Source organism: Orcinus orca, chromosome 1 (genome assembly GCF_937001465.1).
Source record: "Orcinus orca chromosome 1, mOrcOrc1.1, whole genome shotgun sequence".
Taxonomy (NCBI): domain Eukaryota; kingdom Metazoa; phylum Chordata; class Mammalia; order Artiodactyla; family Delphinidae; genus Orcinus; species Orcinus orca.
The window spans coordinates 198,948,569-198,976,079 of record NC_064559.1 but is presented as its reverse complement, the minus strand read 5'-3'; the positions used below and the strand labels follow the sequence as shown (position 1 = coordinate 198,976,079).

The 27,511-nt window shown below is 52.2% G+C and overlaps 1 protein-coding gene across 5 annotated transcripts in view; it reads left to right on the top strand.

Moving 5' to 3' along the window:
* The window catches only part of IGSF21 (immunoglobin superfamily member 21), a 271,189-nt gene that overhangs the window by 166,613 nt on the left and 77,065 nt on the right, over window positions 1–27,511 (top strand). For all 5 annotated transcript variants that reach the window (XM_049706334.1, XM_004272461.2, XM_049706335.1 and 2 more), the window contains exon 3: window positions 24,327–24,448. In XM_049706334.1, coding sequence (XP_049562291.1) covers window positions 24,327–24,448 — 122 coding nt within the window. The remainder of the gene's footprint in view (window positions 1–24,326; window positions 24,449–27,511) is intronic.

Below are 27,511 nucleotides of genomic sequence, written 5' to 3'. Positions count from 1 at the left end.
CCCACTCTTGGAAAGTCATTGTTTATATGCCATCCTTTTACTCCCAGGCACACAGATCCAGCTCACACCCACCCACCCAGGCACACCTTCTTGCCACTCCCCGTCCCCCAACTTCTCTCAGCACCCCTGTACCCTGTCAGCCCCTCCTTTGGGGTGCTGAGTCTCCATGTTAACGTGCAGCAGCATCACCCATTTCCAGGCTGATGTCTGTGCCCACCCGGCAGCTGGAAGGAAGGCCTCCACCTGCCTGGTGTCCACATGTTTGCCTGCCCCCGTGCTGCGCTGCTGCCTGAAGTCTGCGCTCTTCACACAGATTTTTGGCACCAGGTTCACACAGCCAGGGATCTCAGAACAGAAGCACGCATTTCCCAGGCAAGCCTGCTCCTTCCTAGAGCTCCCAGACAGAAGAGCAGGCGGAGGCCCAGCCTGTCCACTCTGTCCGAGGTCCCGGACCTTCCGCAGGCATTGTCTTCAATAGGTTTTTCTTTCGAGCCGCGGAGATTAAGAGCTTGGAAGTGGCCACTGAAGAAAGGGTTTTAGTAATTTAGTGTAACCACGGTGGAGCCGAGGGACAGACTACGAGTAGGTGAGAATGACCTGGAAATTTATCCTTGCAGCCTCTGGCTCAGCCCTGGAACACACTATTGAGTGAATGTTTATTGATCACTTGCTATGTGTCAGGCTCTGTTCCAAGCACTTTATACGAAGCATCTCATTTAATCCTCACAACACCCTACGAGGTGACTTCTATTTTTACCCTTACTTTACAGATGAAGAGACTGAGGGTCCGTCCATCACACAGCTAGTGTATGGTGGAGCCAGGAGCTGATCCCAGGCCATTGGAGCCCCAATGCTTAGCCGTATATATATCAGTTACCTATTGCCGTGGTAATTCCGTATAACAAATGAGCACAAAATGACCACGGCAGTTACAATAAGCACTCTTCGCTCACATATCTGGAGAGATGAACTAGGCAGCTCTGTCTTCTTGGCTGTTAAGACACATGTATGTGTCTGGGGGTTGGCTGACTGTTGGTTGCCGTAGACGTTGCTCTCAGCCTCATGGGAATGAGTCGTTTAATGGGTAAGGTGGAGCACCCATGTAATGAGAAAAGAAATGTCACTGAGCACCGAGGGCCAGAAGATTTGGAGAGATACTGGAAAAACCTGATCCAAGAGAGTCAACCTAGGTGGGCATCCTGGAGGAGGTGACGCTTGGCCACAGTCAGGAAGGCAGAGGAAGCTCTCAGCTGGACAAGGATTAGAAAGTGGAATCAGGAAGCTCAGGAGAAGATGAGGCGGGGAGCTGATTTGCCACCTCCTTGGCCTTTTGTGAGTTTCCTATCTACCCTGTCCTGTCCCCCTGCTCAGAACCCACTCTCTGAGAGCCTTCTGGATTCCCTCTGCCTTCCTCCTCCAGAGCAGCCGCTGTGGGGAAAGGGAAAGTGCAGGGGGGGTTGGGGAAGAAGGCCCTGGGCCCCTTTGTGAAACATGAAGAAAGGAGGAGAGGATGCCTGCTGATGATTCCAAACGTGTGCAGCCCAGCGGTGGAGGAAGGAATCCCTTTCCCACCATCACTCCGTCCCTTTGTTTACTCTGCCTCATCTGGTCATGTTACGGTTGAGAAAACAGAACTTGAGTTCAAAGCGAACAGCCTTCATCTTCCAGCCTGTTAGTAGTAGAGGCACCTCTGAGATGCAGGTCTCCTGACCCGCAGTGCAGACGTCTTTCTAAAATGCTAAAATACACCCCAAAGCCTCTCTCCCTGCGGTCCCCTGAGTGATCAGCATTGAGGTTTCCTTCTTTGGTGATTTGTAGGAGGTTCTCAGGTGATGTAAGTACTTCGGGGCTGTGGATGGGGTATTAGGGACTCCTGGGTCCCCGGGGGATGCAGCTGAAGGAGAAATGGGCCCAGAGACAGGGCTTGCCTGCGGCCCCTCCAGAAGAACACCTGCGCTCAGGTGGGACGCTGGAGGCTGTGGCTGTGGCTTGCCTGTCTCTCTTCCAGCCCGGCTCAGGGCGATCACACGCATGGCTTGGGAGTGGAGGAAATTACTTGTCACCAACTTGTGAAACCAAATCCAATTAGTTCTTCCCAGAGCTAGAAGCAGATGGAAGGACAGGAGGCATCAGACCTGCAACTGGCCTCCGTTCTTGGGGGCTCCAGGGCAGGGGGCAAGGGGAGCAGTGGGACAACTGTCCCACAGGCTTATCTGGGTGGGAGATAGTCACTGGTCACACACGTGCCACCCGAGGCAGGAATCGCCCTCAGCCCTGTTGATGGCAGAGTCTACAGGTTGAAACACACACGGGTTTGCCTTCCGCTGCAACAGCTCCAGGACCTTCTGTGCAGAGAACCCTCCGCCACTGTCAGTTCAGGGCAATCTTTTCCTGAGGGGGTCAGTTGTTCTTGATGTCTCTCCAGCTCCTGAATGCAACCTCTTAGTCCGGGAGCAAATGAGCTGTAAGCAAACATGTCAGGACGTGAAAGGCATGGCTATTTAAGGCGCAGGTGAGGCTGGAGCAGCGCTGAGAAGGGAGGGTCCGATGGAATTGCGGTGACTGCAGCCTCTGATGGGCTCTGATATCATTTACGGGTGAGAGAGGCTGCATGATGCTGACGGGATGACAGGCCTGGGGTAAGTGGGATGCCCTGAGGGACCGCTTGGACATTTACCCAAGGCTTTGGGGTGACTGGCAGTCCCTTCCTAGTGGATGAAGGAGGATCCAGATGGCTACGATCCTGTGTAATGGGGTGGGATGCCAGAGGACTTCCTGAAGGAGGAAGAGGAGTGTCAGCAAGTTCACAGGAAAGAGTTGATCATGGGCTCCCCTCAGGCAAGGAGCGGGCAAAGTCCCCCCTCAGCCTGGAAGCTTCCCCAAGTCCAGAGACTGCACCTCTTCGTGCAGAGCTGTCTCCCACATCAGACTGAGAGCTCCCTTAGGGTTGGAGCTGTGTCTCCACCATCAGCCTGCCAATTCCCCTCAGACTAGGGAGTACTTGTGTGCCGTTAACCAGCAGGTCCCGGAGGGCAGGTGCTGAATCTCCCCAGTCTGAGGATATGTCTCCCTCATCGCTCTAGCATCAAGGAGAGGCCTTCCTTGCTCTCCTCTGGTGATCCCAGGCCTTCACTGCAGGGCAGCACTGAGAAAGAAGAGAGTCTTCTCGGGAGGCAAAGACAGCCACGGACTTGGCAACTGTAATTTGCAAGTGACCTTGGGCAAGTCCCTTCCCCTCTCTGGAGCTCAGTTTCCCTCAACATAAACCAAGAGGCTCTCCAGCATTTCAGAAGCATGCTTCTGGCTCTCTGAACTCCTGCCACACACCTTCCAGAGGGATCCATCTTGCAGTGTCGGTCCCCATCCTCCACCCTCATGCATCTCCTCCTCAAGGACCCGCTCCCAGGCTGAGCCAGACAGCGTCTTTGCTCTGGTGCTGCCTGCTGGCAGCTTCATTTCCCACCTCTTTGAGCTCGGAGCATTCCTGGTGGCTGAATTACCAGCCCTGCAGGGAACCAAATTAAGAGATTCCAAACCCCCTCTCTCCCCTCACTCCCAAAGCTCAGGGAAGTGGCTCTTTGAAGACTTCAATTAACAAGAGAGAAAACAATTCTGAGATATCCGTCCCGTTCACTTGGCTCGGTCTCTCATAATTATTTCTTCTCCAGCCCCAGATATTCTAGGAAGAATGGGCAGAGGATTGGGGGGAGCCACCCTGGATGACTCACATCCCCCAAGGTGCTGCCAACACTTGGCATCTACTTCATCCCTCTCGGGGCAGCTGCGAGCCAGAGGGAGCCCTTGGTACCATAACTCAGATAGAGACACGTTAGCACTAGCACGCAGCTGGCTCCCAGTAGGTGGTCTGCAGAGGCAGGCCCTCTTCCCCAGGGAGACAGCCTGAACCAGGCGCCCCCTTGAGGTTGCTCAGTGCTCACCACTGACTAGAGACCAGATTTCTGACCATGACCATAGCCGCCCTAGAAACAGGCCAGGCTCAGTGAAAGCGGGCTTCCTGCCCTCCAGGCAGTCCCCACCACCAGAGAGGGAATCTCAGGCTCCTTCCTATCGGTGTCTATCAGAGATTTCAAAAAGAAAAAAACCACCTGAACCAGCGCCACTGAAGCTGTCAGTCACTGCTACTCACTCGCAGGCCACGTGTAATTTGATGCCATGGTATTTCTGCAAATTACATATTTTTCTCCCCCATCAAAGCTGCACTTTTGACTGCTGTAATATTTACCTAACCGTGCAAGTAATTTTCAGGCCTCACTTAGTGGACCAGTGGGGTGTAGAGGAAAGCAGGGATGGAGTGCATCTCAGACGGCAGGCCCAAAAGGAGCTAAAATATGGTGAGAAGGGGTCTTAACAACCCAGCTGAGCTCAGAGAGACCTTTCCTCTGCCTCACCTCATAGAGTTAGGGACAGAGGATGGACTTTCAATGGCTCTCCACCAAGCGTCGTCTAACTGTTGCTTACATGCTTCTGATGATGGGGAGCTCACTACCCACTATAGCTAGCTACCAGGCCATCTCTGAGTATCTCTGACAGTTAAAAAGTGCTATCTTGACACTGATGGACGCTGTCACCCTATAACCTCAATCTGTTTCATGGGTGACGTAGAGTTAAGGTGACCAACTCATCCCTACTTGCCCAGGACTTTCCCAGTGTTAGCACTGTATGTCCCACATCCAAGGCCTCCACTTAGGAAGACCAACTTGTGATTTGCTTGTGACTATCCAGGTGCAAAAACTAAAAGTCCTGCATCCTGGCAAGTCCCTCAATCCCAGGCAAACCTAGACAGTTGGCCACCTTACACAGGAAAGCTTCTGCCCACTTTCCTCCTCCACCAGACCCCCTTCCCGAGGCCCCAAGGCAGTCACGGTGCCTCCAGGCACTGTGGGAGGTGGGACATGACCAACCAGGGGCAATAATGGCTGGCCCGGTCTCTAGAAGGAGCAGGATGGTGGAGGGACCGGGCAGTCTTTGGCTCAAACCCACCTGTGCCACTTCTCAGCTAGGTGGCCACAACCTCTCTGACCTACACAGAGATTGCTGTATCCTTGCTCACAGATGTGCAGAGGTGTCAAGGAGATCCGGTCTGGGAAACTCCAAGACCACGGTGGCTCCCGGCCGGCTCTCACCGCGGAGAGTCGCTGCAATGGAGGAGGGCTTCTTGAGAGGCTGGAGGGGCAAGGCTGGGAGGGGAGGTGGCCGATGAATGTACTCAAAGGCTCCCAGTAAGAGATGGGGCAACATGACTGGTGTTACAACCGGGTTCCAAGCCTGGCTCTGATGCTTCCTGGTTGTGTGACCTTGGACCAGTCGATTTACCTCTCATGGCCTCAGTTTCCTCATCTGTAAGGTGGGAATAGTAAGAGCCCCACTTCATAAGGTAGTTGGGAGGATCTGGTGAGAAAACACATATAAGGTACTTAGTACAACATCTGGCACCGGGGAAGCTCTCAGGACAAACTTTTATCATCACTGTGGTCATTACTGCTATCGCGTCACTGTTACGTTGATGCTGCTGACTCATTGCCTATATGACCATGACAGCCCCTTCTTGCATTTTCTGGCTTTGAAATGAGTGATTCGGAAGGAACTGGATCTCTGATGGACTAAGCATGTCCCCTGTTTCTTGCCGGGGGCCTGGCTCCCCAGGGGCGGTGGGGGAAGGGGGCTTCCCAAGCCTTTCACAGCCTTGCTCACTGGACAAAAGAGGCATTTTAATTCAAAGTTGCCCAAGGTCTGAAAATCCTTTAGAATCTTCCCCATTTGGCCTTTAGACACGCATTAAAACTCCTCCTATGGCAGAGATATGCGGGAGGAAATAGATCAGGGGCCAAGCCTCTATCTACTTCATGCCTCAGTGGGAACCGCTGTCTCCCTCCATGACTGAGGAGCCTCTGGCCAGGTCTTCCCGCCCCCATAGGCCCTACAATCCCTTCTCCACCAGCAGCCAGAGGGATCTTTTAAACAGGTAAATCAAGTCAGAGAATTCCCCTGCCTAAGACCCAACAACGCCTTCCCTTTGCAGCAATTCAACCTCCTTGCACCAGCTTTTAAGACCTTGTGTGATCTGGCTCCAGGTAGCTCTCTGGATTGAGGGCCCACAGCTCTCCACCTTGCTCGCTCCACTTCTGCCACATCAGCTGCCTTTCTCTTCTCTCACATAACAAGCTCCATATACCACCTCAGGGCCTTTGCACGTGCTCTCGCCTCTTCCTCCTGGAAAACGCCTTTCCAAGGCTGGTGCTTTATCATCTGGGTTTTTTTTTTTTTTTTAATTTTTGTTGGAGTATAGTTGATGTACACTGTTGCATTAGTTTCAGGTGTCTTAACAAAGCAAAGTGAATCAGTTATACATATACATATGGATATGTACACATATCCATATGTGTACACACATGATATACACATATACATATATCCACTCTTTTTAATATTCTTTTCCCATATAGGCCATTACAGAGTACTGAATAGAGTTCCCTGTGCTGTGAAGTAGGTCCTTATTAGTTATCTATTATATATATAGTAGTGTGTGTATGTCAATCCCAATCTTCCAATTTATCCCTCCCCCACCTTACCCCCTGGTAGCCATAAGTTTGTTTTCTACATCTGTGGCTCTATTTCTGTTTTGTAAATAAGTTCATTTGTATCATTTTTTTAGGTTCCACGTGTAAGTGATATCATATGGTATTTGTCTTTCTCTGTCTGACTTACTTCACTCAGCGTGACAATCTCTAGGTCCGTCCTCATATGGGTTTTAGTCTCCTCTGGCCTTTTACTGAATCCCCAGGTCCCTTTCCAGTCCCTCACTTTCTGGTTCGTTTGCTTCATAGCAATGATCACTTGAAATCATCTTTCTCTTTTGATTTTCTATTTATTTGTGCACAATTGATCTCTCTTAGTACAACGCGTGCTCCCTGAGAGCAGGGGCCACGTGTCTTATGAAGGTGCTTAACACAGAGTAGTAACTATTGGCAACATCATCATTTCATCCTTGCCACAACCCTGGGAAGGAGGCAGCAGTATCCCCACTTTACAGATGAGAAGACCGAGGCTCAGAGAAGTTAATGAACAGTCTCAGTCTCTCAGTTAGTCAGTGGTCCAGCTGGGATTTGGACCCAAAATTGTTGGACTCCAAAGCCCACTGTTTTCTTTTTTTAATCACCCTGCCAGTGAAATCCTCGCTCTCTGGGAACAAGAAAACAAAATACAACAGATCTATAATGAAAAGCAAATGGGACTTTTTTTCGTTGTAATAACACTAAGTGTTCGTTCAAAGCCAGATAAAGATTTTTTTTTAATATACTGGGTGATTTTTATTGAACAGTTTCCTTGTAATAGGAACCAGCACCAGACTTTTCAATTTTCTCTCCCCCAGAGGAAATAAACCAGCCACCCCTCCTGCACTGAGCCAGTGTAGAGTGAGAACATTTACACACCTCTCATTGGGACTCATGACTCCAGCTGCCCATGGCATCCCTCCTGGCTCTGTTAGGACATCAGGGCTTAGTGCTAATTCCTAGGCATGGTTGAAATGGGCCCAGCCTGGGAGTTTGAATCTAGCTCCGTCATTAGTCTGTTGCTGTGTGTCTTGGAGCAAGTTGCTCAACCTCCCTGTTAAAGACACCTACGAGGTCCACCTCAAAGATGATTCAGGGGCTCAAGTGGCCCAACTAGAAAAAAACAAGTTGTAAGCATAAGGCCTTGCCTTTGTGTATTTTGTCATCACATTATTACACTAGGATTGGTGAAAAATGGTATTGAACAAACGATCCCAGCCCTGCCCTTCTGTAGGTTTTAGCCTAGGACTCCCACCTGGGTGTGTACCACAAAGCTCCATGAAGGCTGTAACCATGCCTTCCTGCTCACCACTGTAGCCCCTGTGCTCAGCACAAAACTTGCCTTTTAGCTCAGGCTCAATAAATAAACGTGTACAGGTGTGGTGTGGGTGAGGGCAAAAGAGGAGCAGCTGAGCTCTCCCTGGAGCTGCTAGGAAAAGCTTTTGAGCTGAGTCATCAAGGATGAGCCGGAGGGGGCTTCCCTTCCCTGGTGGCGCAGTGGTTGGGAGTCCACCTGCCGATGCGGGGGACGCGGGTTCGTGCCCCAGTCCGGGAGGATTCCACGTGCCGCCAAGCGGCTGGGCCCGTGGGCCATGGCCACTGAGCCTGCGCGTCCGGGGCCTGTACTCCACGGCGGGAGAGGCCGCAGCAGTGGGAGGCCCGCATACCGCAAAAAAAAAAAAAAAAAAGAATGAACCAGAACCAGACAGGCAGACAGGGAGAAGAGGGGCTTACAATCTAGACCAGGGGTTGGCTACCTATAGCTCATAGGCCATGTCCAGCCCGCCATCTTTTTTTTTTTACAGAGTTTTATTGGAACACAACTATGTCCTTTCCTTCGTTTATAGATTGTCTATGGCTGCTTTTACACTATAACATCAGGGCTGGTTAGTTGCAACACAGGCTGTATAGCCTGCAAATCCTGAAATATTTACTCTCAGAGAAAGTTCGCTGGGTCTTGATCAAGACAAAGGAATCAGTCCCAGAGACTCTCGCTTGCTTGGAAATAGGATCGGCTACCTAACTTGTGTGGCCCGGCACAAAATGAAAACATGGGGTCCTTCCTTCGAAAATGATTACAAATTTCAAGATGGCAACAGCAAGGCATTAAACCAAGAGTGAGACCTTCTCAGCACAGGGCCCCCTATGACTGCATGGATGGCAGGCTGCAGAGCCAGCCCTGGGGTCAGTTAGAGGCCCCTCTCATGCTTTTTCTTGGAGAACTGCCCTGGGAGCAGAGTTATGGGGAGAAATCACGACCCAGGGCTCTATGTTGGGGCTCAGAGTCTCCAAGTCCCAAGCTTCCCAGGAGAACCCATCTCAGGCGGGACTTACTCCACAGGGCAAGGGTGTGGAGGACCAGCCTTCCTTTCTCAGCTCCCCTGCACCCCCATTTCATGGAGCCTGGTGGTGATGAAGAAGCAGAGATGGGCTCAGCTCTCTCTCCCCCATCAGCTGCATCTTGGTTATCAGACATGAGGCAGCTGTGGGAAGAAACATGACAGTTGAATGGGAGCCTCTCTGATGCCGCTGTTTCCCACACACTCATCTGAACTGTCTGGTAGGGGAGCAGTGGTGGGGTGAAGGGTGGGACCTTACTTTATGCAGCTATGGGTCAACCAGACAAGGGACAGGGTTTAATGGAAATTTGCCGAGCTAGGTAGCCACTCAAGTTTGGCTCCCTGGATTCCTGGTCCACTCCCTGGATTCCTGGTCCACCCACTAGACCCACTCTTACCTTCTCCATCCTTTGTGCCTGAAAGCTGACCTGTACTAGCAGCATCAATGGGTTTTCTTGCCGGCTGACTCCCAGTCGTATTTGGCTAATGGAAGGCACCTGCAAGAGATGGGGGTAGACAGGTGAAATTGAGAGGACAGTGTATTTATTCTCCAGCTCTTCCCTCCTGGTTCCCCGTGTCCCTCTACCTAAGTTCCTGTTGGGTGGCGTTTTCCTTCATCTGCCACTCTCTCAGGTGCAGTTAAAACTCCCACCCCTTTGCCCCTTTCCCTTTGCTCCTTAAAAAACTAGCAGCTCCCACTGGTCCCTGCCCCAGGTGCCACCACACATGCCTTGCTGGGATCCCTCAGCTCTGTTCACACCTTTGTAAATAAACCTGGTTTTGAACCCTCCTCATTTACCCTCTTTGCATGGACTGTTTCCTGCTGGATCCCACCTGATCCGATCTCTTCCCCTGCACACCCAAATGTTGCTCCAATCAAATAGAGGCTCTCACAATGCAATGGAGGGGGCACTGGCATTTCCTGTGTGTGCAGGTGGGGGCTGAGATGGAATTCCTCCTTGACAAGAGGAGAAGCATGCAGCTGTGGTTATTGCTGCATACAAATCGCACCGAAATGCAGCATCTTAAAACACCAGCTAGTTCATTACATCACGTGATTGTGTGGGTCTGGAATTCAAACAGAGCCAGGCTGGGTGATTCTGATGCTTTGAATGGCATCACCAGGGGTCACTGGGTCATGTTCAGTGTGGCGGCTGGTCTGGTCTGCAGGGGTCAAGGCAGCTTCACTCACGTGCAGGCAAGGCTGGGCTTTTGGGTCCCTCTCATTCTCCACGTGGTCTGTCCAGCACCATGGACAGAGACAGGGAGCGGATGTCTCCAGCCTCCTAAGGCTTGGGCATGGAAACTGGTATGCTTTGGCACTTTTGCATATTCCTATGGCCAAAGCCATCACAGAACATGCCCCGTTCAGAAGGAGAGAGCATAAACGCCTGTCTCTCAGCGCGGGAGTGTCAAAGAATGTGGAGCCATCCTTAACCCTCTACACAACAATTATCCTTCCAACAACTGTCATCACCTTCTTCATTTGCTTAATGTTGGGCCCACAAGACCATTGTCTGAGGCCACATTCACCCTGAAGATTGTATTAATTTGATATACACTGAGGGTTTTATTTTTAATTAAATGACTTCGGACCCACATAGCTTATCCATCTCAACACCGGTCCCATCACTTCTCACTACCGGCCAGAGGCTCACACTCGGGCTTCTGCCTGGTTTGTGGTGCCTGTAACTCTGCGGTCCTAGATCAGCAAGCACAGGGAGCAAGTTTAGCCTGATGAGCTCACGCACTGGGACACAGATACACACAGATAACCCAGGCTTTTATATAACACAGCTCTCCCAGCCTTATTTCTAGGAGGGAATGCTGATTCAACAAACACTGAGACCTTATCTGTTAAGATTCCCAAGATGAAGCCAGCATGGTGTCGGGAAAGAGCCCTGCACTGGGAGAACAGGAGCCTGTGTTCTTGTCACTGCACTGCCTATGTGACCTTGAGCAGATCACCAGCCTCCCTGGGTTGCTGCTCCTGCATCATTCAGGACAAGGAAAGAGCATGGTTTGGAGTCACCCTTAGTTTGAAGCCCAGCTCTGCCACTTGTCTTGGACAGGTCACTTCAACACTCTGGCCTCAGTTGCCTCCTCTGAAAACCGGGGTCGCAATGAGCATGCTACCAAGCTATTGTGAGGATAAAACACGGTGACGTGCAGATCACTTGTTTCCTAGCAGGCACTCCTGACTTCCTGTGCCTCCTTGGAGGCTTCAGAGCCCAAGAGCCCAGTCTGAGCTGGGATCACTCACCTCCATGTCTAGCACAGGTAGGTGCTAGACACATAGTAGGTGCTCAGAAAACACTTGTTGAAATGAACTGGCTGTTTGGCAAACAAAGCAGTAGCAAGAGAAATAAAAACATTCATCCATTTAAAAACCATGTATAAAAATGTTCTTAGCAGCTATATACATAGTACAACCCAACCAGAAACTATCCAGGTGTCTATTTAACAAGAGAACAGCTGAACAAACTGGTCTCATCTTCCAATAGAATACTACTCAGCGATAAAAAGGAGTGAGCTACGGGCACACACAACAGCAGGGGTGGATCCCAAAAAAGTTATGCTGGGAGAGAAGAGCCTTCACTACAAACTACCAACTGTATGATTCCACTTACATGAAATTCTAAAACAGGCCAAAAATGGTGTGAGAAAAATCAGAATAATGGTTGCCTTTGGGGGCAAGGATTGACTGGGCAGGGCAGAGGATCTTTCTGGAGTGATGGTGATGTCCTATATCATGAGAGAGGTTTGGGTTGCACAGGTAGATGCATTTGCCAAAGCTCATTGGGTAGTGCACTTATGATTTGTGCATTTCATTTTATGTAAATTTTACCAAAAGAGAATTAAAAATAAGTGTAACTCTGATTAATGATATGCGTGCTGAAGCATGTAGGAGTAAAGTGTACTGGTGTCTGCAACTTACTTTGAAATGCACCAAATAAATACAAGTGGATGGACGGATGGATAGAGGGAGAGAGCTATATGGTAAAGCAAACATGGTCAAGCTCATTGCAGAAGGTGGGTAGTAGGAATATGGATGTTTGCGTTAACATTCTTTGCACTTTTCTCTATGTTTGAAAGTGTTCATAGTTAAATGCTGGGGGAATAAAATACGATGCTGTTAAGACCAAGCTGGGGTAGTGGGGGGCGACAAGTGCAAGGTCACACAGTCTTTGACAAACATTAAGGCTGGTTTTCAGCAAAGTAGAAGTCAGTTGTGAAGACACAGTAGAAAAAGGATTGTATTCCCCGAGCTGAATCTGGACTGTGGGCACGTAGGCAAACGCAATCACTCTGTGACTCTGTGTCCCCATCTGCAAAATGCCCACAGGGGTGTTGCTGGGACTGAATGAGAAGCCAGAAGCATTGAACAAACATGACTTCGTAAGGAGCTGGCAGGAAGCAATTTGATCCTTTCCAAGCAGGCTGACCCCACCTCCTCACTGGGATTTCAGCTTAAATATGAAATTTAAGCTCCAGAAATGGGCTTCCCCTGGCCGCCTAATCTGCTGTGGTCTCCACCTCCTCCATCCATCACTCTGTTTTCATTGTCTGTAAGACACTTGTCCTGATCTGATGTGTTTCTTCCATATTCCTTAATTTGGTTTATTATCTGTCTCCTCCCACTAGAATGAGGTCTCCAGGAGAAGAGGGTCTTTGGCCTGTTCATGACTTTATCCCCTGCACCTAAAACAGTCTCTGGCACATAGTAGAGACACAGTGAATTCTTGTTGAAGGAAGAAATAAATGAGCAGGGATAAGCTTAGTGTCACCCCTCAGATCGCAGAATTATGCTACTCGGAGTTTGCCTGTTGCTAACACGACCTGCACGAAATAGCAGAAAGTGAATTTAGAGATAGCCATCTCCGCCCCATTTAACAGATAAGAAAACTGAGGCTCAGAGAGAGAATGCAAGTTTCCCAGCATCCACTGCCACGTAGTGGCTGAGCCAAGAGGGGGCCCAGGCTCTTACTCTTTCTCTCCAGCAGGCTGCTGGGGCTGCCCAGGGCAGCTGCAGACGGACAGACAGTCAGGCTCCACTGGGCCGGCTGCCCGCATGCCATGTGCTAATTACAGGGGGCAGGATGTGCCAGCCTAGCAGTGTTCGCTGGCGTGCCCCGCCCCCTGGGTAGCAGGTGGGCGGCCTGGCGCAGGCGGCTGATGGGTCATGTCCACTGGTCTGCTAGCACCCAATCATGCTGACAGAAGGCTGGTCATCTGCAGCGCCTGCCGAGTGTGGAGGGCCTGCAGATTGGCACAGCGAGGTCCCTCCACACTATGGGCAGCCCCTCCTGACTGTGTCAGTCAGCCAGACTGGCAGAAGCTGGGCATCTGTCCCCACGATGAGCCCTTGCTGGATGCAACCTGTCCACACAGGTGTGCTCGCTGACAGGCAGCCCAGGGGGTGGCATGGGGACCGAGCGCTGAGCATGGCACTGCGGGACACTGTTTGGGGTGTCACAGGTAGGGGATCGCACACAGGCACACAGATGCTGGGATCAGACAAGACTCAGCCACGCCCCCACCCACACCCACACCTGCCCAGCCAGCTTGGGGGATCCAAAAATCAAGTCACAGCCCTGAAAAGGGGGCTGGAAAAGTGATCTCTTCTCTTTCTTCCAAAGGCCTCTTCCCAAGCCAGACCTGCTTGCCCCTAGCTGTGTTGTCCACACTGCAGATAAAGGGATCTTTTTGACCCTGGTGGGAGCTGTCACTCCCCTGCTTGAAGCCTTCAGTGGCTCCCCATCTCCCTCTGACAAAATAATATCAATAATAATATCTACTACGTCATATCTACCGTGCTAAGCATTTTAGAACTAATAACATAGCACACAATTATAGAGCCTTTACTGTATTCCAGGCTCCTTTCTAAGCAATTTATGTGGAAGAACAAAAATCATCCTGCAGCCTATCACCTATGAGGTGGTAGTACTGTTATCCCCATTTTATAGATGAGAAAACTGAGGCAGGGAGATGTGAAGTGACTTGCCCAAGATCTTGAATTAGATTTGAACCTAGCATTCTATCACTACCAAACCCAGACCCTTCACATGGGGTCCAGCTCCCATGGCCACACTCTGCATCCCAGCACCCCACAGAGCATCCCACAAAATCCATCTTGAAACTCCCCATCACTTTTCACCCATGCATGGCCTTTTCTCTTACTTTTGTCTGGCATCCTCTGTGTCTGGAGTGCCCTCCTGCGTCCTCTTGTCTGCCCTGCAAACTCCTCTCCCTCCTCCAAGGCACAGCTCAGTGTACCCTCTTCTGTGGGTACTGCCTGAGCTCTCCCTGGCAGAGCTCTATATTTGTCTGCCCTGTGCCACTTCCGTTCCACGCCGAGGAGCCCATGGCAGGCAAGCATGTGCTGCTGATGTTTCTTTCTGTGATTCCCCTGCCCTGCCCTTTCTAGGAGTTCCCTGATGGCCAGGACCTTGTCTGATACACCCTCTGTCCACAGGCCTGGCCGCCAGGAGGTGCTGAACCAATGAACAAACAAGTGAATGAATGAATGAATGAATGAATGAGAAGTGTAGTCACTTGGGTTCGAGGAATGAAGGCTGAGGGCAGGTATGTCAGGGAGACATAAGGTGGTTGAAAAAGTTCCTCCTTCCTCCTCCATCCCTGCCCTACTTCTTCCAGAACGTGGCAGGGGAGAGCTTTGACCATACTGGGAAGAGCCCTGTCTTTGGGGTGACTACATGACCATGGGGCCCATCTCTAATGCTGGGAATCATTACCCGGAGGCATGGAACAGACAGCAGGGATTGGGGTGCCCTGACCCAAAGGCAGAGGACGGACAAGAACATCCCCGGTGCTGCATCTGTACAGCACTTGATGGTGAACCTTGGTTTCTGGGGTCCCAAGCATCAGTGGGATGTGGTGCAAAGAGGAGGTGCTTTGGAGCCAAGAACATGGCTCCCAGCCCTGTCACCTCCTTCCTGTGTGGCCCTGGGCCTGTCTCTCCCCTCACGGAAGGCCTTGGTTTGGCCTTCTGTAATGTGCAGGTTCTAGATGGGACGGTCAAGGGTCCCTCCCACGCTGAGTGGCCGAGCCTCGCAGGCGCCAAGGGTACGGCACCTGGGAAAGCTGTGCAGAGGCCTTGGTTGGGGGGGAGTCCACGGGAGTTAGGGCAGTGTCTCTCCATTTTGATCCCCAACGCCTGCATTCAACTGACTCCATGCAGCTTGTTAAAAATCCCCAGTCTGGACTCCACCCAAGACTCACTGCATTTGAACCTCTGGGATGGGCTTCCAGAGAAATTGACATTTTCAAACCCTACTCCCACCTGGCTAGGTGATTCTGCTGTGCACAGAAGTCTGAGTGTCTAGCATCTATCCAGGTCCTTCCAGTCTCCCCTGTTTCTTGCCTGCCAGCCCCTGCAGTGTGGGTTTTGGGGGGTACACAGGAGATGGCGAGGGAGATCTCAGAGCATCCTGTGTCTGGTGGAGTCTGGGGGCTCAGGTGGTTGGGTCCTGACTGTGGTTTTGCATTTGACTGGTGGGAGCCTGCCCCGGGGGTGGACAGTGGCAAGAGGACAGCGTTGGCGTGATGGTGTCTCCCAGCCTGGCATTTCTCAGACGCATGCCCCCCCACACCCACCCCCGCTGATGTCCCCTATCCCCCGGCCCAGAGCAGGGAACAGGGTGTGTAAACTGGGCTTACTCCGTGGGTACAGGCATCATTCACACACACACACGTGCACACACACCATGAATCCACAACTGACACACAACCTCGATTGTGCACACACACACACACGTGCACACACACAATCTTTCTTGTACACACACAAACCCTCATGTTCTTCCCTAAACATCTAGAACTACACTAAATGTTCTCACCATCACTTTGCTTTACACATACACACACATGCATCCTTATAGGTAGCCTAGAGGCACGTAGATTTGTCCACTCGCCCTGCTGACAGATGTCCATCCCCAAAGCCCCTGGACACAGGCTTTCTTATTTGCACTCATGCTTAGCCACATGAGCTGGCCGCCAGCAGCCCCTGGGACCCCCTTGTGTTCACTCCCGTTGCACACGCACCTCCTCCTACTTGCATAGGCTCTGCCCATGTGTGTGCCCACAAAGCCAGCCGCCGCGTCTCTGCCTGCCATTCTTACCAGCCCCCGGGCCCCCGGGCCGCCCCACACCTCATCCCTGAGCTGCTGTCTGCCTTTGCACGGTAACCAGATGAGACAAGCAATTTATGACACCAGCTGTCTCTGTTAAAAACCGGATCTCACACACACACACGAGGGGAAGCCAATTACCCAGAGCCCAGCCCTGCCAGAAGCCACAAGGGAGATGGAGTGGGGGTGGAATGTGGCCACCCAGAGTGGTGAGTGGCACCTGACTTGAGGATTCCCAGCCCTCCCTGCTATCCCTGGGAATCCGGCGTCCTCCTCCCCCAGGGTCCAGGGGAGCCTGCCCTCTCCTCTCTGTGGTTGCTCCCCTGGCCCAGCTCCCGGGCCCAGGAGATGCAGAAGCAGACTCAGGGTGGAGAACAGGCGGGCAGGGAGTCTAGAGGAAGAGTGGTCCAGGGTCACCATGGCAATAAGGAAGGCAGGAACCCCGTGCCCCTCCTGCTGCTCAGTAAGCCAGGGGGAGGCTGCATCGCTGTCCCCTCTTCCTCTCCATTTTTATTCTCCTTGCTCCTCTCTGAGCAGGTGTCCTGCACCCTGCCGTGGTTTCCCTCTGCCTAGAATACCTGCTCCCTTCCTGGCCTCAACCCAATACTTCATCCACTCTACTGCCTGGGCCACTTCCACTCTGGACCTCGGAATCAGACCCAGGTTCAAAATCTTCACTCCTCCACTGACAGACTGGGCAGCCTGAGTGAGTGGCAGCCCTTCAGCGGCTTCAGTTTTTGCATCTATAGAAGGCATGTTCATTTCTGTACAAATATTGACGGACAGCCCCCTCTGTAGCCGGCTGTCCTGGGAGTGGTGGATACCACATTGAACACAGCAAAGTCGCAGCCCTCCTGGGCTTCAGGTTCTGCTGGAGGAGTTGGAAGACACCCATCTCAGACGTTTAAGTGAGATGATTATGTTTCTTCACCGTCTCACCTGCTGTGTCCATGGCTGCCCTCCTGGAATCAAACACACCTCATGAAAGGAACTCAACCAATAAGCGAACGCTTGAATGCACAAATGGCTCGAGCCCTGTGCTGAGGCTGACTCCAGCTAAGCCTTTCTCTAGCGCTAGTTGATCTCTGCACTGGGCCTCGGAGGGAGCTTTCTCAGCGTAATTCCTGAGTGGTTGGATGGAGACACATCTAAGTAGACTTTAGAACATTCCTTCCTTCGCTGACTTGTTGATTCACAACACAAACGTACATTATAAGGACAGACTGTGTGCCAATCCCATGCTAGGCACTCAGGGTTGAGTGAGGTGGGGAAGAGACTTCTAGGTGACGATTGCATGGCAGAAGTTTTTAGATATGCTTATCACATTTTACAGGAAGCTTTCACATATATTTGGGTTTTTAAAAAGTGTTGCTAACCACTCTGGGGCATAGGTCCAATGAACACTTTGCAGATGAGGAAACCGAGACTCCGAGACTATCAGTGACTTGCTTGAGAACACAGAGCCAGAAAGTGACAGCCCCAAGGAGGAACTGAGCCTCTTCACACTTGGCCCAGCATTCTAGCCACCATGCATCACTTTCAGTGTCACTTTCCCTACAGCTACAACTCTATAAGGCAGCCATGGCTCTTGCCCATTTTGCAAAATTAATTAATTAATTAATTTATGGCTGAGTTGGGTCTTTGTTGCTGGGCGCGGGCTTTCTCTAGTTGTGGCGAGCGGGGGCTACTCTTCGTTGCGGTGCGCAGGCTTCTCATTGCGGTGGCTTCTGTTGTTGCAGAGCGTGGGCTCCAGGTGCACGGGCTCAGTAGTTGCGGCACACGGGCTCAGTAGTTGTGGCACACGGGCTTAGTTGCTCCGCAGCATGTGGGATCTTCCCAGACCAGGGCTCCAACCCGTGTCCCCTGCATTGGCAGGCGGATTCCTAACCATTGTGCCACCAGGGAAGCCTGCTCTTGCCCATTTTAATAGCCTGGGAGCCGCCTGGAACCTGCCAGTGCTGGGATTTGAACCTGGGCTGGCCTGACTCTGGAGCCCAGGCGCCATGACTCCTCCATGTCTAATCAGTTCATTAAAAACCCTCCTTGCAAACTCTCCTTCTCACTGCCCAGCCACAGAAACCTCAGCTGTTCCATTTCCAGGAGATCAAATTCCTTCCCGGCTGGAGAGGAGTTGGGATGTTGTAGGCAGGCGATTTAAACAGCTCCAGCAAAGTACACCAGCAGTTTTCACTCTCTGCCACTATTACACTTTCCAGCCGCGGTGGGATTGGCCCACAAGTGGGATATCAAGTTTATTACAGCTATTTCCAACCTGTAACTGGTTTTGTGGAACACAAAGAGAAGGAGGTTGGGGGGTGGGGGAGCTGATTTTTACCCCCTTCTTTTTTTTTCTCTTCTGGATGAGGGCACCCAGAGACATTGGGAGGAGGCTAGAGTTGGAGACTTATTTGTTTTTCAGATGGAAAACCCTGGTCGGCCCCCGCAGGCTCTCACGCTGCTGGCAGGACTCAGTCCGTTTGCCATGCTTTGGTGGCTCCACTTGAAAATCAACCCAGCCTGGCTGAAGCCAGATTCGCTGGTCGGGGACAGCCGGCACCCTGGGACACGGTCGGGCAGGCTCGGGACCCGTGGGCAGCTGTTGAGCCTTGGCTGGGCAAACCGAGCGTGAATAAGTGTGGCCTCTAGGGCCAGCTGTTCTAGAATCAGAACATTTGGGCATTCGGGGTAGAAATGGCCCTCAGAGGTCACCCTGCCCCACGTCTCTTCATTGAGCATTTAGGGCAACTGAGGCCTGGAGAAGGGAGACGTGCAGAGAGATTTAGAACCCAGGTCTCCGTCCAGTGTAGCTGATCAGTCAGGGACTGGATACCGACCAGGGTTCTTGACCTCCCCAATAAATAGAAATTGACTAGAGGCCAGACAAGAAATTCAGGCAAGGCTTTATTGGGGCCCCTGCTGAAGCAGGGGGTAGCGAGAACAAGTGAGAGGTTCCCTTGCTCGCTTGCCGAGCTGGGGGGCAAGCTGGTTCCTTAGATGGGGTGAGGGTAGGGGTGTGTCCAGATAGGTGGCTTAGGTGTTCTGCCCCAGTCCCCTTGTGGTGTTTTGTGTGCAGGGGGCATGCGCAGTACACTGCTTTTGCCCTGACACCCAGTTTTTGCTCCCGGCTCTTCAGAAATGGTAGATAGGGTTTTTTTTTTGGTCTTTTTGTATCTTTTGGTCCAGAATTTACCCCAACTGTGCATGCATTCAGTTATTTTTAGTCCCATATAGTTTTTTTTGTATTTGGTTGCTTGAGGAGAAATGTGTCTAGGTACAAGCACTGCAGCAAAGGGCCCCAGGTCCCAGCCTGTCTCAGAATGACCTCTGAGAAAAAATACCTCAGATCCGTGCTGGTTCCTTCTGGGGCATCACTGCACGGATGGTCCCTCCACCTTCCCCACTGGGCCAGTCCTATTGGGAAGCCCCATGAAACTGGGGCGTGGGCACAGAAGGCTGTTCTGGGGGCAGGTCTGTGTTGGAGGAATGGTTTCTCTTTTTCCTTGTGGTGCCCCAGCGCCTGGAATGTGGTAAGGGTTCAACTCACTCTAACAAATAGTTACTGAGTAAGAACCAGGTGCCCAACTCTGGGGGCAGAGCTTGAACAGGGCAGATAAAGACCCTGCCCTCATAGAGCTTATGTTCTAGAAGTAGCTCACATTCAAGCCCTGTTGATTGACTCACTAAAAATCTGTTGAATGAATGAATGAGTGAAAGAACACACAAGCACATCTCCCTCTGGGGAAGGGAAAACCCACACATCTTTGGCTCTCCAACATCACCTTGACTGCCCCCACTAGCTTTGTCATTCTCTGTCTGCCCTGATCTCCTGGTCCCAACCCACTACGGGCACCGCGGGACTGTCTTGGAGCCCCCGAGGCTAGCCTGCCACCATGTCCTTGTTCTGAGCCTCCTCGAGCTCCCTCTTTGGGCTGATAGAATAATGTAATAATTCAGCAAGTTCCTGGGCCTCTGCTTTCCCCACACACAACCCCCAGCCCTCCAGTTCTCAGTTGCCCACACTGGTTTCTGGCTCCTCCCACCCGCCTCCCTCCCCAGAAATGGACCCCCTTCTTTCATTTACTGATTTTTTGCATCCTCTGGCTTTTCAGCAAGAGATACTCTGCTCTCCAGCCCTGAAGAGTGAGAAGGGACACAGAAAAAGAGGTGGTTCAGAGACGTGTTAGTGTTCATAAAAATAGCTGTCTCCACTGAGCATTGACCACACGCTGGGTGATCTTTCCAAGCCTTGTCTCGTTTAATCCTCCCAAGAAGATAGGTTGAGTTGTCCCCATTTTACAGATGAGGAAACTGAGGCTTAGAAAGGTGAAATAGCTTGCTCAAAAGCACAAAGTAGTAACCCAAAATCAAGAATTCGACTGGGGTATGGGAAATCAGTATTGCTTCTTGCTCAAAAGCCTCCCATAGGCAGGGAGAAGCAGCCTGAGACTAGATACCCCCTGAAAAGGGCCCGCCTCCTCCAGGAAGACTCCTGTGATCACCTCCCCCAAAGGAATTCTTGGCTCCTCCATGAGCCTCAGATGACGCTTGGCAAATACCTGTTGCTACAGCCATGATCTCCCAGACTTTGGCCTCTCACTTAACTGTGAGTGGTGTTATTTCCCCCTCCAGACTGTGAATAAGCTCGTGATGGGCTGCAACGGTGTCTGAAACTCATTTCTTTCTCTCCGATGGGGACTAGAACTGTGCCTGTGCGTCTTAGGCCTGGCGACATGTTTCTAGAGCTAAAGGGAAGGTGTCTTGCAGCATCTTCTCAGGCTCACACCATGCCCTCTGCCCACTGCCTGTGATTACCCCCACCCCCTCCCAGCCCCTGTCTTGAGGGGTTCAAACCTCCAAGAACTGCAGAATAACCTCCTTGCAAATAACCACTTGCCCACTGGCCTGGGGCCTGAGAGCGAATTTGGAGTCTGTTACTTTCCTTTACCTGCCCTGAGGCTGAGGGAGGTCTGAGAGCCAGCTGCAGGGAGCTGGGACCGTGGATGCCTTGACTGGAAGGAGATCAGTGCTTGTCTCCGGCTGCCCGAGGCCAGTTTAACCACAGCAGCCAGACGCGGGCCCCAGAGAAAAAGATGTAAATAAAACCAAAGTAAAACTAGGTGCGTCCTTGAAACTCTCCTGTCCCTGGGCCTGAAACAGCGATTTACGATTCAGATAATTCTTCGGTGCTTTATCTGGGGTGTGTGGGTATGTGTTGAGTACGTGTGGGGTGTGGGTGTATTTTCCCACTAATAAAAACCTCAGTCCCGGAGAATAAATTTGAGGAGACAGTTTTACTGACAGATTTTTTTTTCCTCCTTTGTATAATAAAAAAAAAAAAAAATGGAGTGAAATTTGAAATTGGGACGATAAGGGCTGCCGCATTTTAGGAGGAGATAAAAAAGCAGTACCTGAAGGGAGGCGAGGCTGCAAGTCAAACAGGCAGGATGCCTTCCACTTTTACGACTTTAGGAGAAGATTACTCAAACCTCCGCCGGGCTTCTGGCATCCTGCCTCCTGATGAGGCAGCCGCTGAGTGTAGAGAGAGAGGCCCCGAGAGGCGCTTAGCTCATCCTCAGCCCTTTCAGCCTAGTGGGTGGGATGTGAACCCTGGTCTGGGAGCCAGAGCTCTGCCAAGAGCCCCGTTGTGGGACCTCGGATGAATCACTTTGCCTCGCCAAGCCTCAGTTTCTTCATCTGCGAAATGGGAGATTACTGTCTATTCTGCTCTATACAAAGAGATGTGCTTCAAGCAGATTTCTCAGCCTTGGTGTTGTTGACATTTGGGGCCAGAGAATTCTTTGGGGGCCTGTGCATCGTAGGATGGCCATAGCATCCCTGGCCTTTGCCTGGTAGATACGAGGACCACGTCTTGCCCCTGAGTTGTGACAACCAAAACTGGCTCCCGACATTGTCAAATGTCCCCGTGAGGAGGAAGGGGCAAAATTGTCCCCCAGTTCAGGGGCCTGGTTTACAGGTACTTTGCTCTTCTTCCTCAGGCTTCCTCCATTCTCATCATCCCCTGTTTGGGAAACTGGTGAGAGGCAATGTGAGAGGACCAGAGGATGAGATGTCTTGCCTTCTGACGGCACCCACGCACAGTCAGAAAAGCGCAAAGCCCTCAGGGAGGGAACGAGTGAAGTGTGTGAGCGGTGCATGAGCCTGCTGGAGACACAGAGGTGTGAGCTCGGCAAGGAGACGCCGTGTAGTGGGAAGTCCCACCACTGATCCCTCTCAGGGTCCTGGAGCTGGTGAATGTGTTGTCATCACTCTAACCCTCACCAGCCGGGGCTCCCTGGGCACCCCGGTACTAATAGAGGTCTCCTACGCATGGCACACAGCTAGCACTCAATAAATGCTGGCTGGATCGCACTGAATCTGTGTTCCCTAAACCAGCAGCACTACCACCTTGGCCAGACAGATGTGGTCCAAGTCAGCTGGGGTCCAGATGTGCCCAAAGGAGGCCAGCTGCCCCGGGGCCAGTCCTCCCAAGAAGGTGGCAGACCCACCTCCAGGGCCGCCTTTGCTGGGCTGGGGAAGCACCTTTCGGCATCTCGAGCCCTCCCCCAAGCCCCTTGGAGAAACCCCATCCCAGCGTCTCCCCCCTCCCCCAAGCCCCTTGGAGAAACCCCATCCCAGCATCTCCCCCCTCCCCCAAGCCCCTTGGAGAAACCCCATCCCAGCATCTCCCCCTCCCCCAAGCCCCTTGGAGAAACCCCATCCCAGCATCTCCCCCCTCCCCCAAGCCCCTTGGAGAAACCCCACCCCCAGCCCCCTCTCCTGCCTGCAGCACACAGCCACAGGGAGTTAATTCCACTTCTTCAGGAAGCGCAGGCCTCCCTGTTGCAGGCTGTTAGCGAGGCTGCAACTCTATAATAGAGTTGCTGAGACAAGCGGAAAACTGCAGCGGAGTAAACAGATAAATAATTGAAACAGTGACAACACATACCTTGCTGCTTTGTGGAGTAACACTTTCATTAGCGGGAGGCAGCACAGCAGCGGGGATGGGGATGCGGACAGGCGGCAGGTGGGATTAGGGCACACTTTGGTCCGGCTTTTAATCAGCTGTGAACAGCTGGGCACCTGTGCAGCCTTTGTCTTCCAGCGTGGGCTTTATTACCACCTCCTGAGAGCCCCTGCCTTCTCGGGGCCTCCTTCATATTCCTATGTGAAACGGGGACTTCCTGACACCCCTCCTGGCCTGTCCCAAGGGCAGCCAGAGGCAGGCAAGTCCCCCACACTGTCCTCTTCTCTCCATCGCTGGTGTCAGTAGACTCGGTTCTCCCTAGCCACCCCAGGTTCCCCTGTCTCCAGACAAGTCCCTTCAATCTCTTCTAAGGCCAGAGGGAGCTTGTAAATAGAATCTGAAACTCTGCACCTCCTTGGCCTTCGGGGGAGTTGAGTTCCTTTGCCCATCAGGCGCTCCCTGATGTGGCTCCCATTTCACTCCTCGGAGTCTACTCTCTTCACTTCCTCTCTGCCCCAGGCACTCTGAACACAGTCTCCTTTCACTGAGCACAGATGCTTCTTTCCCACCCCAGGGCCTTTGCTCCTGCTGTCCCTTCTGCCTAGAAAGCGCTCCCTTCATTTACTAGGCTGGTTCCTACTCTTCCTTCAGAAGACAACTTATGCACTGCTTCCTGCAGGAAGCCCTCCATGATTACCCTATCCCCAGGATGGGACCTCCCCCTCCTCTGGGCTCCCTAGCTATTCTGGTCTTCTCCCTTGAAGAATTTGTTGGAAACCATTGCAGTTTAGCTTGTTTGAATCCATATGAGATCTTGGTACAGGTGCCTGCCCTTGGCCCCATTTCTTCTCTCTTTCTATCCAGCCTGCTCCCCCATTCCCTCTCTCCTTGGGTGGGGATGGCTTTGGCACTCTGGCTGACTCTGCAAAACACATTCACACTCTCTGGCCCTGTCTGCGGCTCCCCAAGGTTTGCTTGTCATTTTTGCAAGGCCAACAATTGGGATGCAGAAGTGGGACCACCTGGTGCATCGGTAAGGGCCAGAAGAAGAGGCAGCCCTACTCCTCCTTAGCTGTAGGACCTCAGGAAGGCACTTGACTTCAGAGCCTCAGCCTGCACATCAGTGATGTGGGGATGACCCGGGAGGATAATAGTGATGGTTGTGACATCTCCCCCGAGAGGCTTCTCCTGGGGCTGCCTGTATCTCCCCAGCATCCCGGGAGCCCACTCACCGCCTGGAGGAAAGGGGTGGCAAGGCTGGCTGAGCACTCACCTGTGACTCCTCTGTGCTCTGTTGCAGGTGACGGATGGCGGCACCATCAAGCAGAAGATCTTTACTTTCGACGCCATGTTCTCCACCAACTTCTCCCACATGGAGAACTACCGCAAGCGAGAGGACCTGGTGTACCAGTCCACCGTGAGGTGAGGGCTGGGTGGTGTGCGGGGGGCCACTTCTCTAACCCTTTCATGTTTATCCCACACGCAGTGCTCTTGGAGTGGGGAGGGGGGGTCTCAGGATCACCCTCCATGGGCTTGGAAGGCAGAGCTGGGGCTGTGCTGCAGAAGGGGGACCCATTCCCAAGGGGACTCATCCCCTGGAGGGAAGAAGCAGGAAGGGGTCAAGTTGCAGCTCTGCCACATGGAGCAGACCCTTTATGTCGGCCTCTCCAGACGGCTCCTCCAACAGTCCCGCAAAGTGGGTTTTCCAAACCCCTTTCCAGGTGAGGACACTGAGGTCCGGAGAGGGTGAGCAATATGCCGAAAGTCACACAGCCAGAAATGCCAGAGGTGGGATGTAAACCAGCTCTACCCGGTTCAGAAGCCTGTGGAATACGTCCTATTGTTCCCCACGGGCTCTAAACCTGGGAAGGAAAACAACCGGACCCTAGGTTCAAAGCAGCAACAGGATGGGGAGGGAAGAGCCCTTGGGGATGGAGACACTTCATATTTCTACCCCTACCCCTTTCCTAGGAGACTTTAAGGTAGCGGATCCCCTTCTAGGCCCTGCTGTGTTCTAGGCGTGTGGGCACCCACTGCCCCACTCCCCTCCCACCCACTGCCTAAAAGGCCCCAATCCTATTTTATTGCTCTGACCCTTTACACTTGATGGGTGCTGTTCCCTTTGGCCACCTGGTAAACTCCTCATCAGCCTTCAGAACCCAATCGAGCAGGTCCTCCTGTGGGACACCTTCTTTAGACAGCCCGCCACCCCAGCAGAACCGACCTCCCCCAAAGCCAATGGCTGCGGCTCCTCCAGAACACACGCACACACACACACACACACACACGTGCACACACACACACGCACATGCACACACACACCCACACACGCATGCACACACCCACACCCACACACACACACACACGCATGCACACACACCCACACACACACACGTGCACACACACACACATGCACACACACACACACACACACACACACACACACGCGTGCATGCTTTTTCACACGACACAGCCAAATGCTTTGCCTGGTGGCCAGGCAGAAAGTGGCAGTCTGCTCCGAAGCTAGAGGACAACCTGGCTACACCAGGCACGCAGGGAGAGGCTGCAGGAGACAAGCTGGCTCGCGCTGTGCTTCGTGGGTGCCTGCCGCGTCCCCGCTTATGCCTTACCCCTGACCCGCCAGGAGGATAAGGCCCCACTCTCCACACACTGGTTGGTCCTTCTCTCTGTGACCATGAGCACCAGGACAGAATGGGTGCTCCCCCTTCACCTTGCACCCTCAGCTCTCAACACGAGGCCTGACACACAGTAGGTACACAATAAAATTTGCAAATTGAGTGGATGACCCTGGGCACCCTCCTTGGCCCTTTGGGTGTCAGTTTCCCTGTGGATAAAAGTAGAAAATGTGACAAGAAGATTGCAAAGGGTAAATCCAGCCCTGCGTAGGGAATCTGGCTGGTGGTCCTTCCATGCCCACTTTGGTAAGAACGGAAGGTGGGTGTCTCCCCTGGAGGACCTTTCTGGGTGCTCCTCTCTCTGGGCTTTGTGTTAGGAGCTCAGACCCAGCGTTTGTTGGGGGAATCTGGTGAGAATGTGGATGTGAAGGGGCTCCAAAGAGGTGTACAAATGGCCACACAGATACCTTCATCCATCTATTTATGATTTCTCCTACACCCGCTTCCCAAAATGATTTGGGGTGCCTTAAAGCACACCTAAGACCCACCAGTTACCATCAAAATGAACAAAAGGTAAAAACTCATTTTGGAGAAGAAAATAGCTATCCTGGGAGCCACAGCTGATTTTGCACAAGTGGACGTTTAGATCACCTCCAGCTTCCCAGAAACCCGTCTCCGCCTGCCACACCTCTGCCTGGTTACCAAGGTCTCTGGGAAGCAACAGCTCCCCACATACCATCATTTTCAGTCCCCCACCCGTGGCTGCAGGTATGGTCTCCAGGGTGTTTCCTTGGCTCTGACCCCCACCATCTCATGCAACCAGAGCACAGCCCTGGTACGCAAAGACCTGGTTCAAAGCCCAGCTCAGCTACTTCCTGCTGAGTTACCTTGGACCATAAGGACCTTGACCTCTCTCTGCCTTGGTGTCCTCACCTGTAAAGCAGGCTTAATATGATTGGCTTAAACAGTCGTTGTGGTGTTTGATGAGACTTACGTCTGATGGCTTGAGTTCTAATCCTTGCTCCTCCACCCCCTTGCTTTAGCGTAATCTTGGGTTGGTAACTCTGTGCTTGAGTTTCCCAGTCTCTAAAAGGGAATGACAACAGGACGAAGCTCACTGCAACCTCGTGAGTTGAGTTAATAATTTGCGTAAAGTGCAGCCGTAGTTGCTGAGTGGTGCATGCTCTTCTTGCCTAGAAAAGCCCTCCTTTCCTCATCATAAAAAAAAAGCCCTCACCTTTCCCCAAATCTCACAAAACCCTCCCTGTGCACTCTTTCTCTTGATCCTCACTAACAACACCGGGAATGCAGGCAGGTATTATTATTATTATTATTAATTTCTGTAGTCCTGATTTTACAGATGGGGTCAAAGTTCAGCAAGGTCAAGGGACTTGCCCAAGGGTCCCCTGCTATAATAACATCAACTTGGTTGGACCTCAACCCACCTCATCCCACCCCTCCACCACACTGCCTTTCTCATTTTACGGCTGAGGAAACCGAGGCTCAGAGAGGGAAAGAGACTAGTCCAAGGTCACACAGCAGCTCACTTGTGGCCAGTGCTCTCTTCTTCCCCAGCCTTCTCCTGGAACCTTGGTTACAATGGGGGGCGGGTCTCCCAGGCAGAGAGCAGCAGGGCAGGGGGGCCTCAAGGAAGCCACAGAAGAAGGGAAGGAAGGAGCAGGCCCTCTTGGAGAGTCTGATCCTGTCGCGGAGAGTTGCAGCCGCAGGAGCAGCTGTGCTGGCTGGCTGAGGCTGCTTCTGAGGCTGCAGGGCTTCGTTAGGGCTGGTGAGGGGTGCGGGACTCCACATTTACATATAAATGAAGATGTTTACAAATTAATGCATCTCA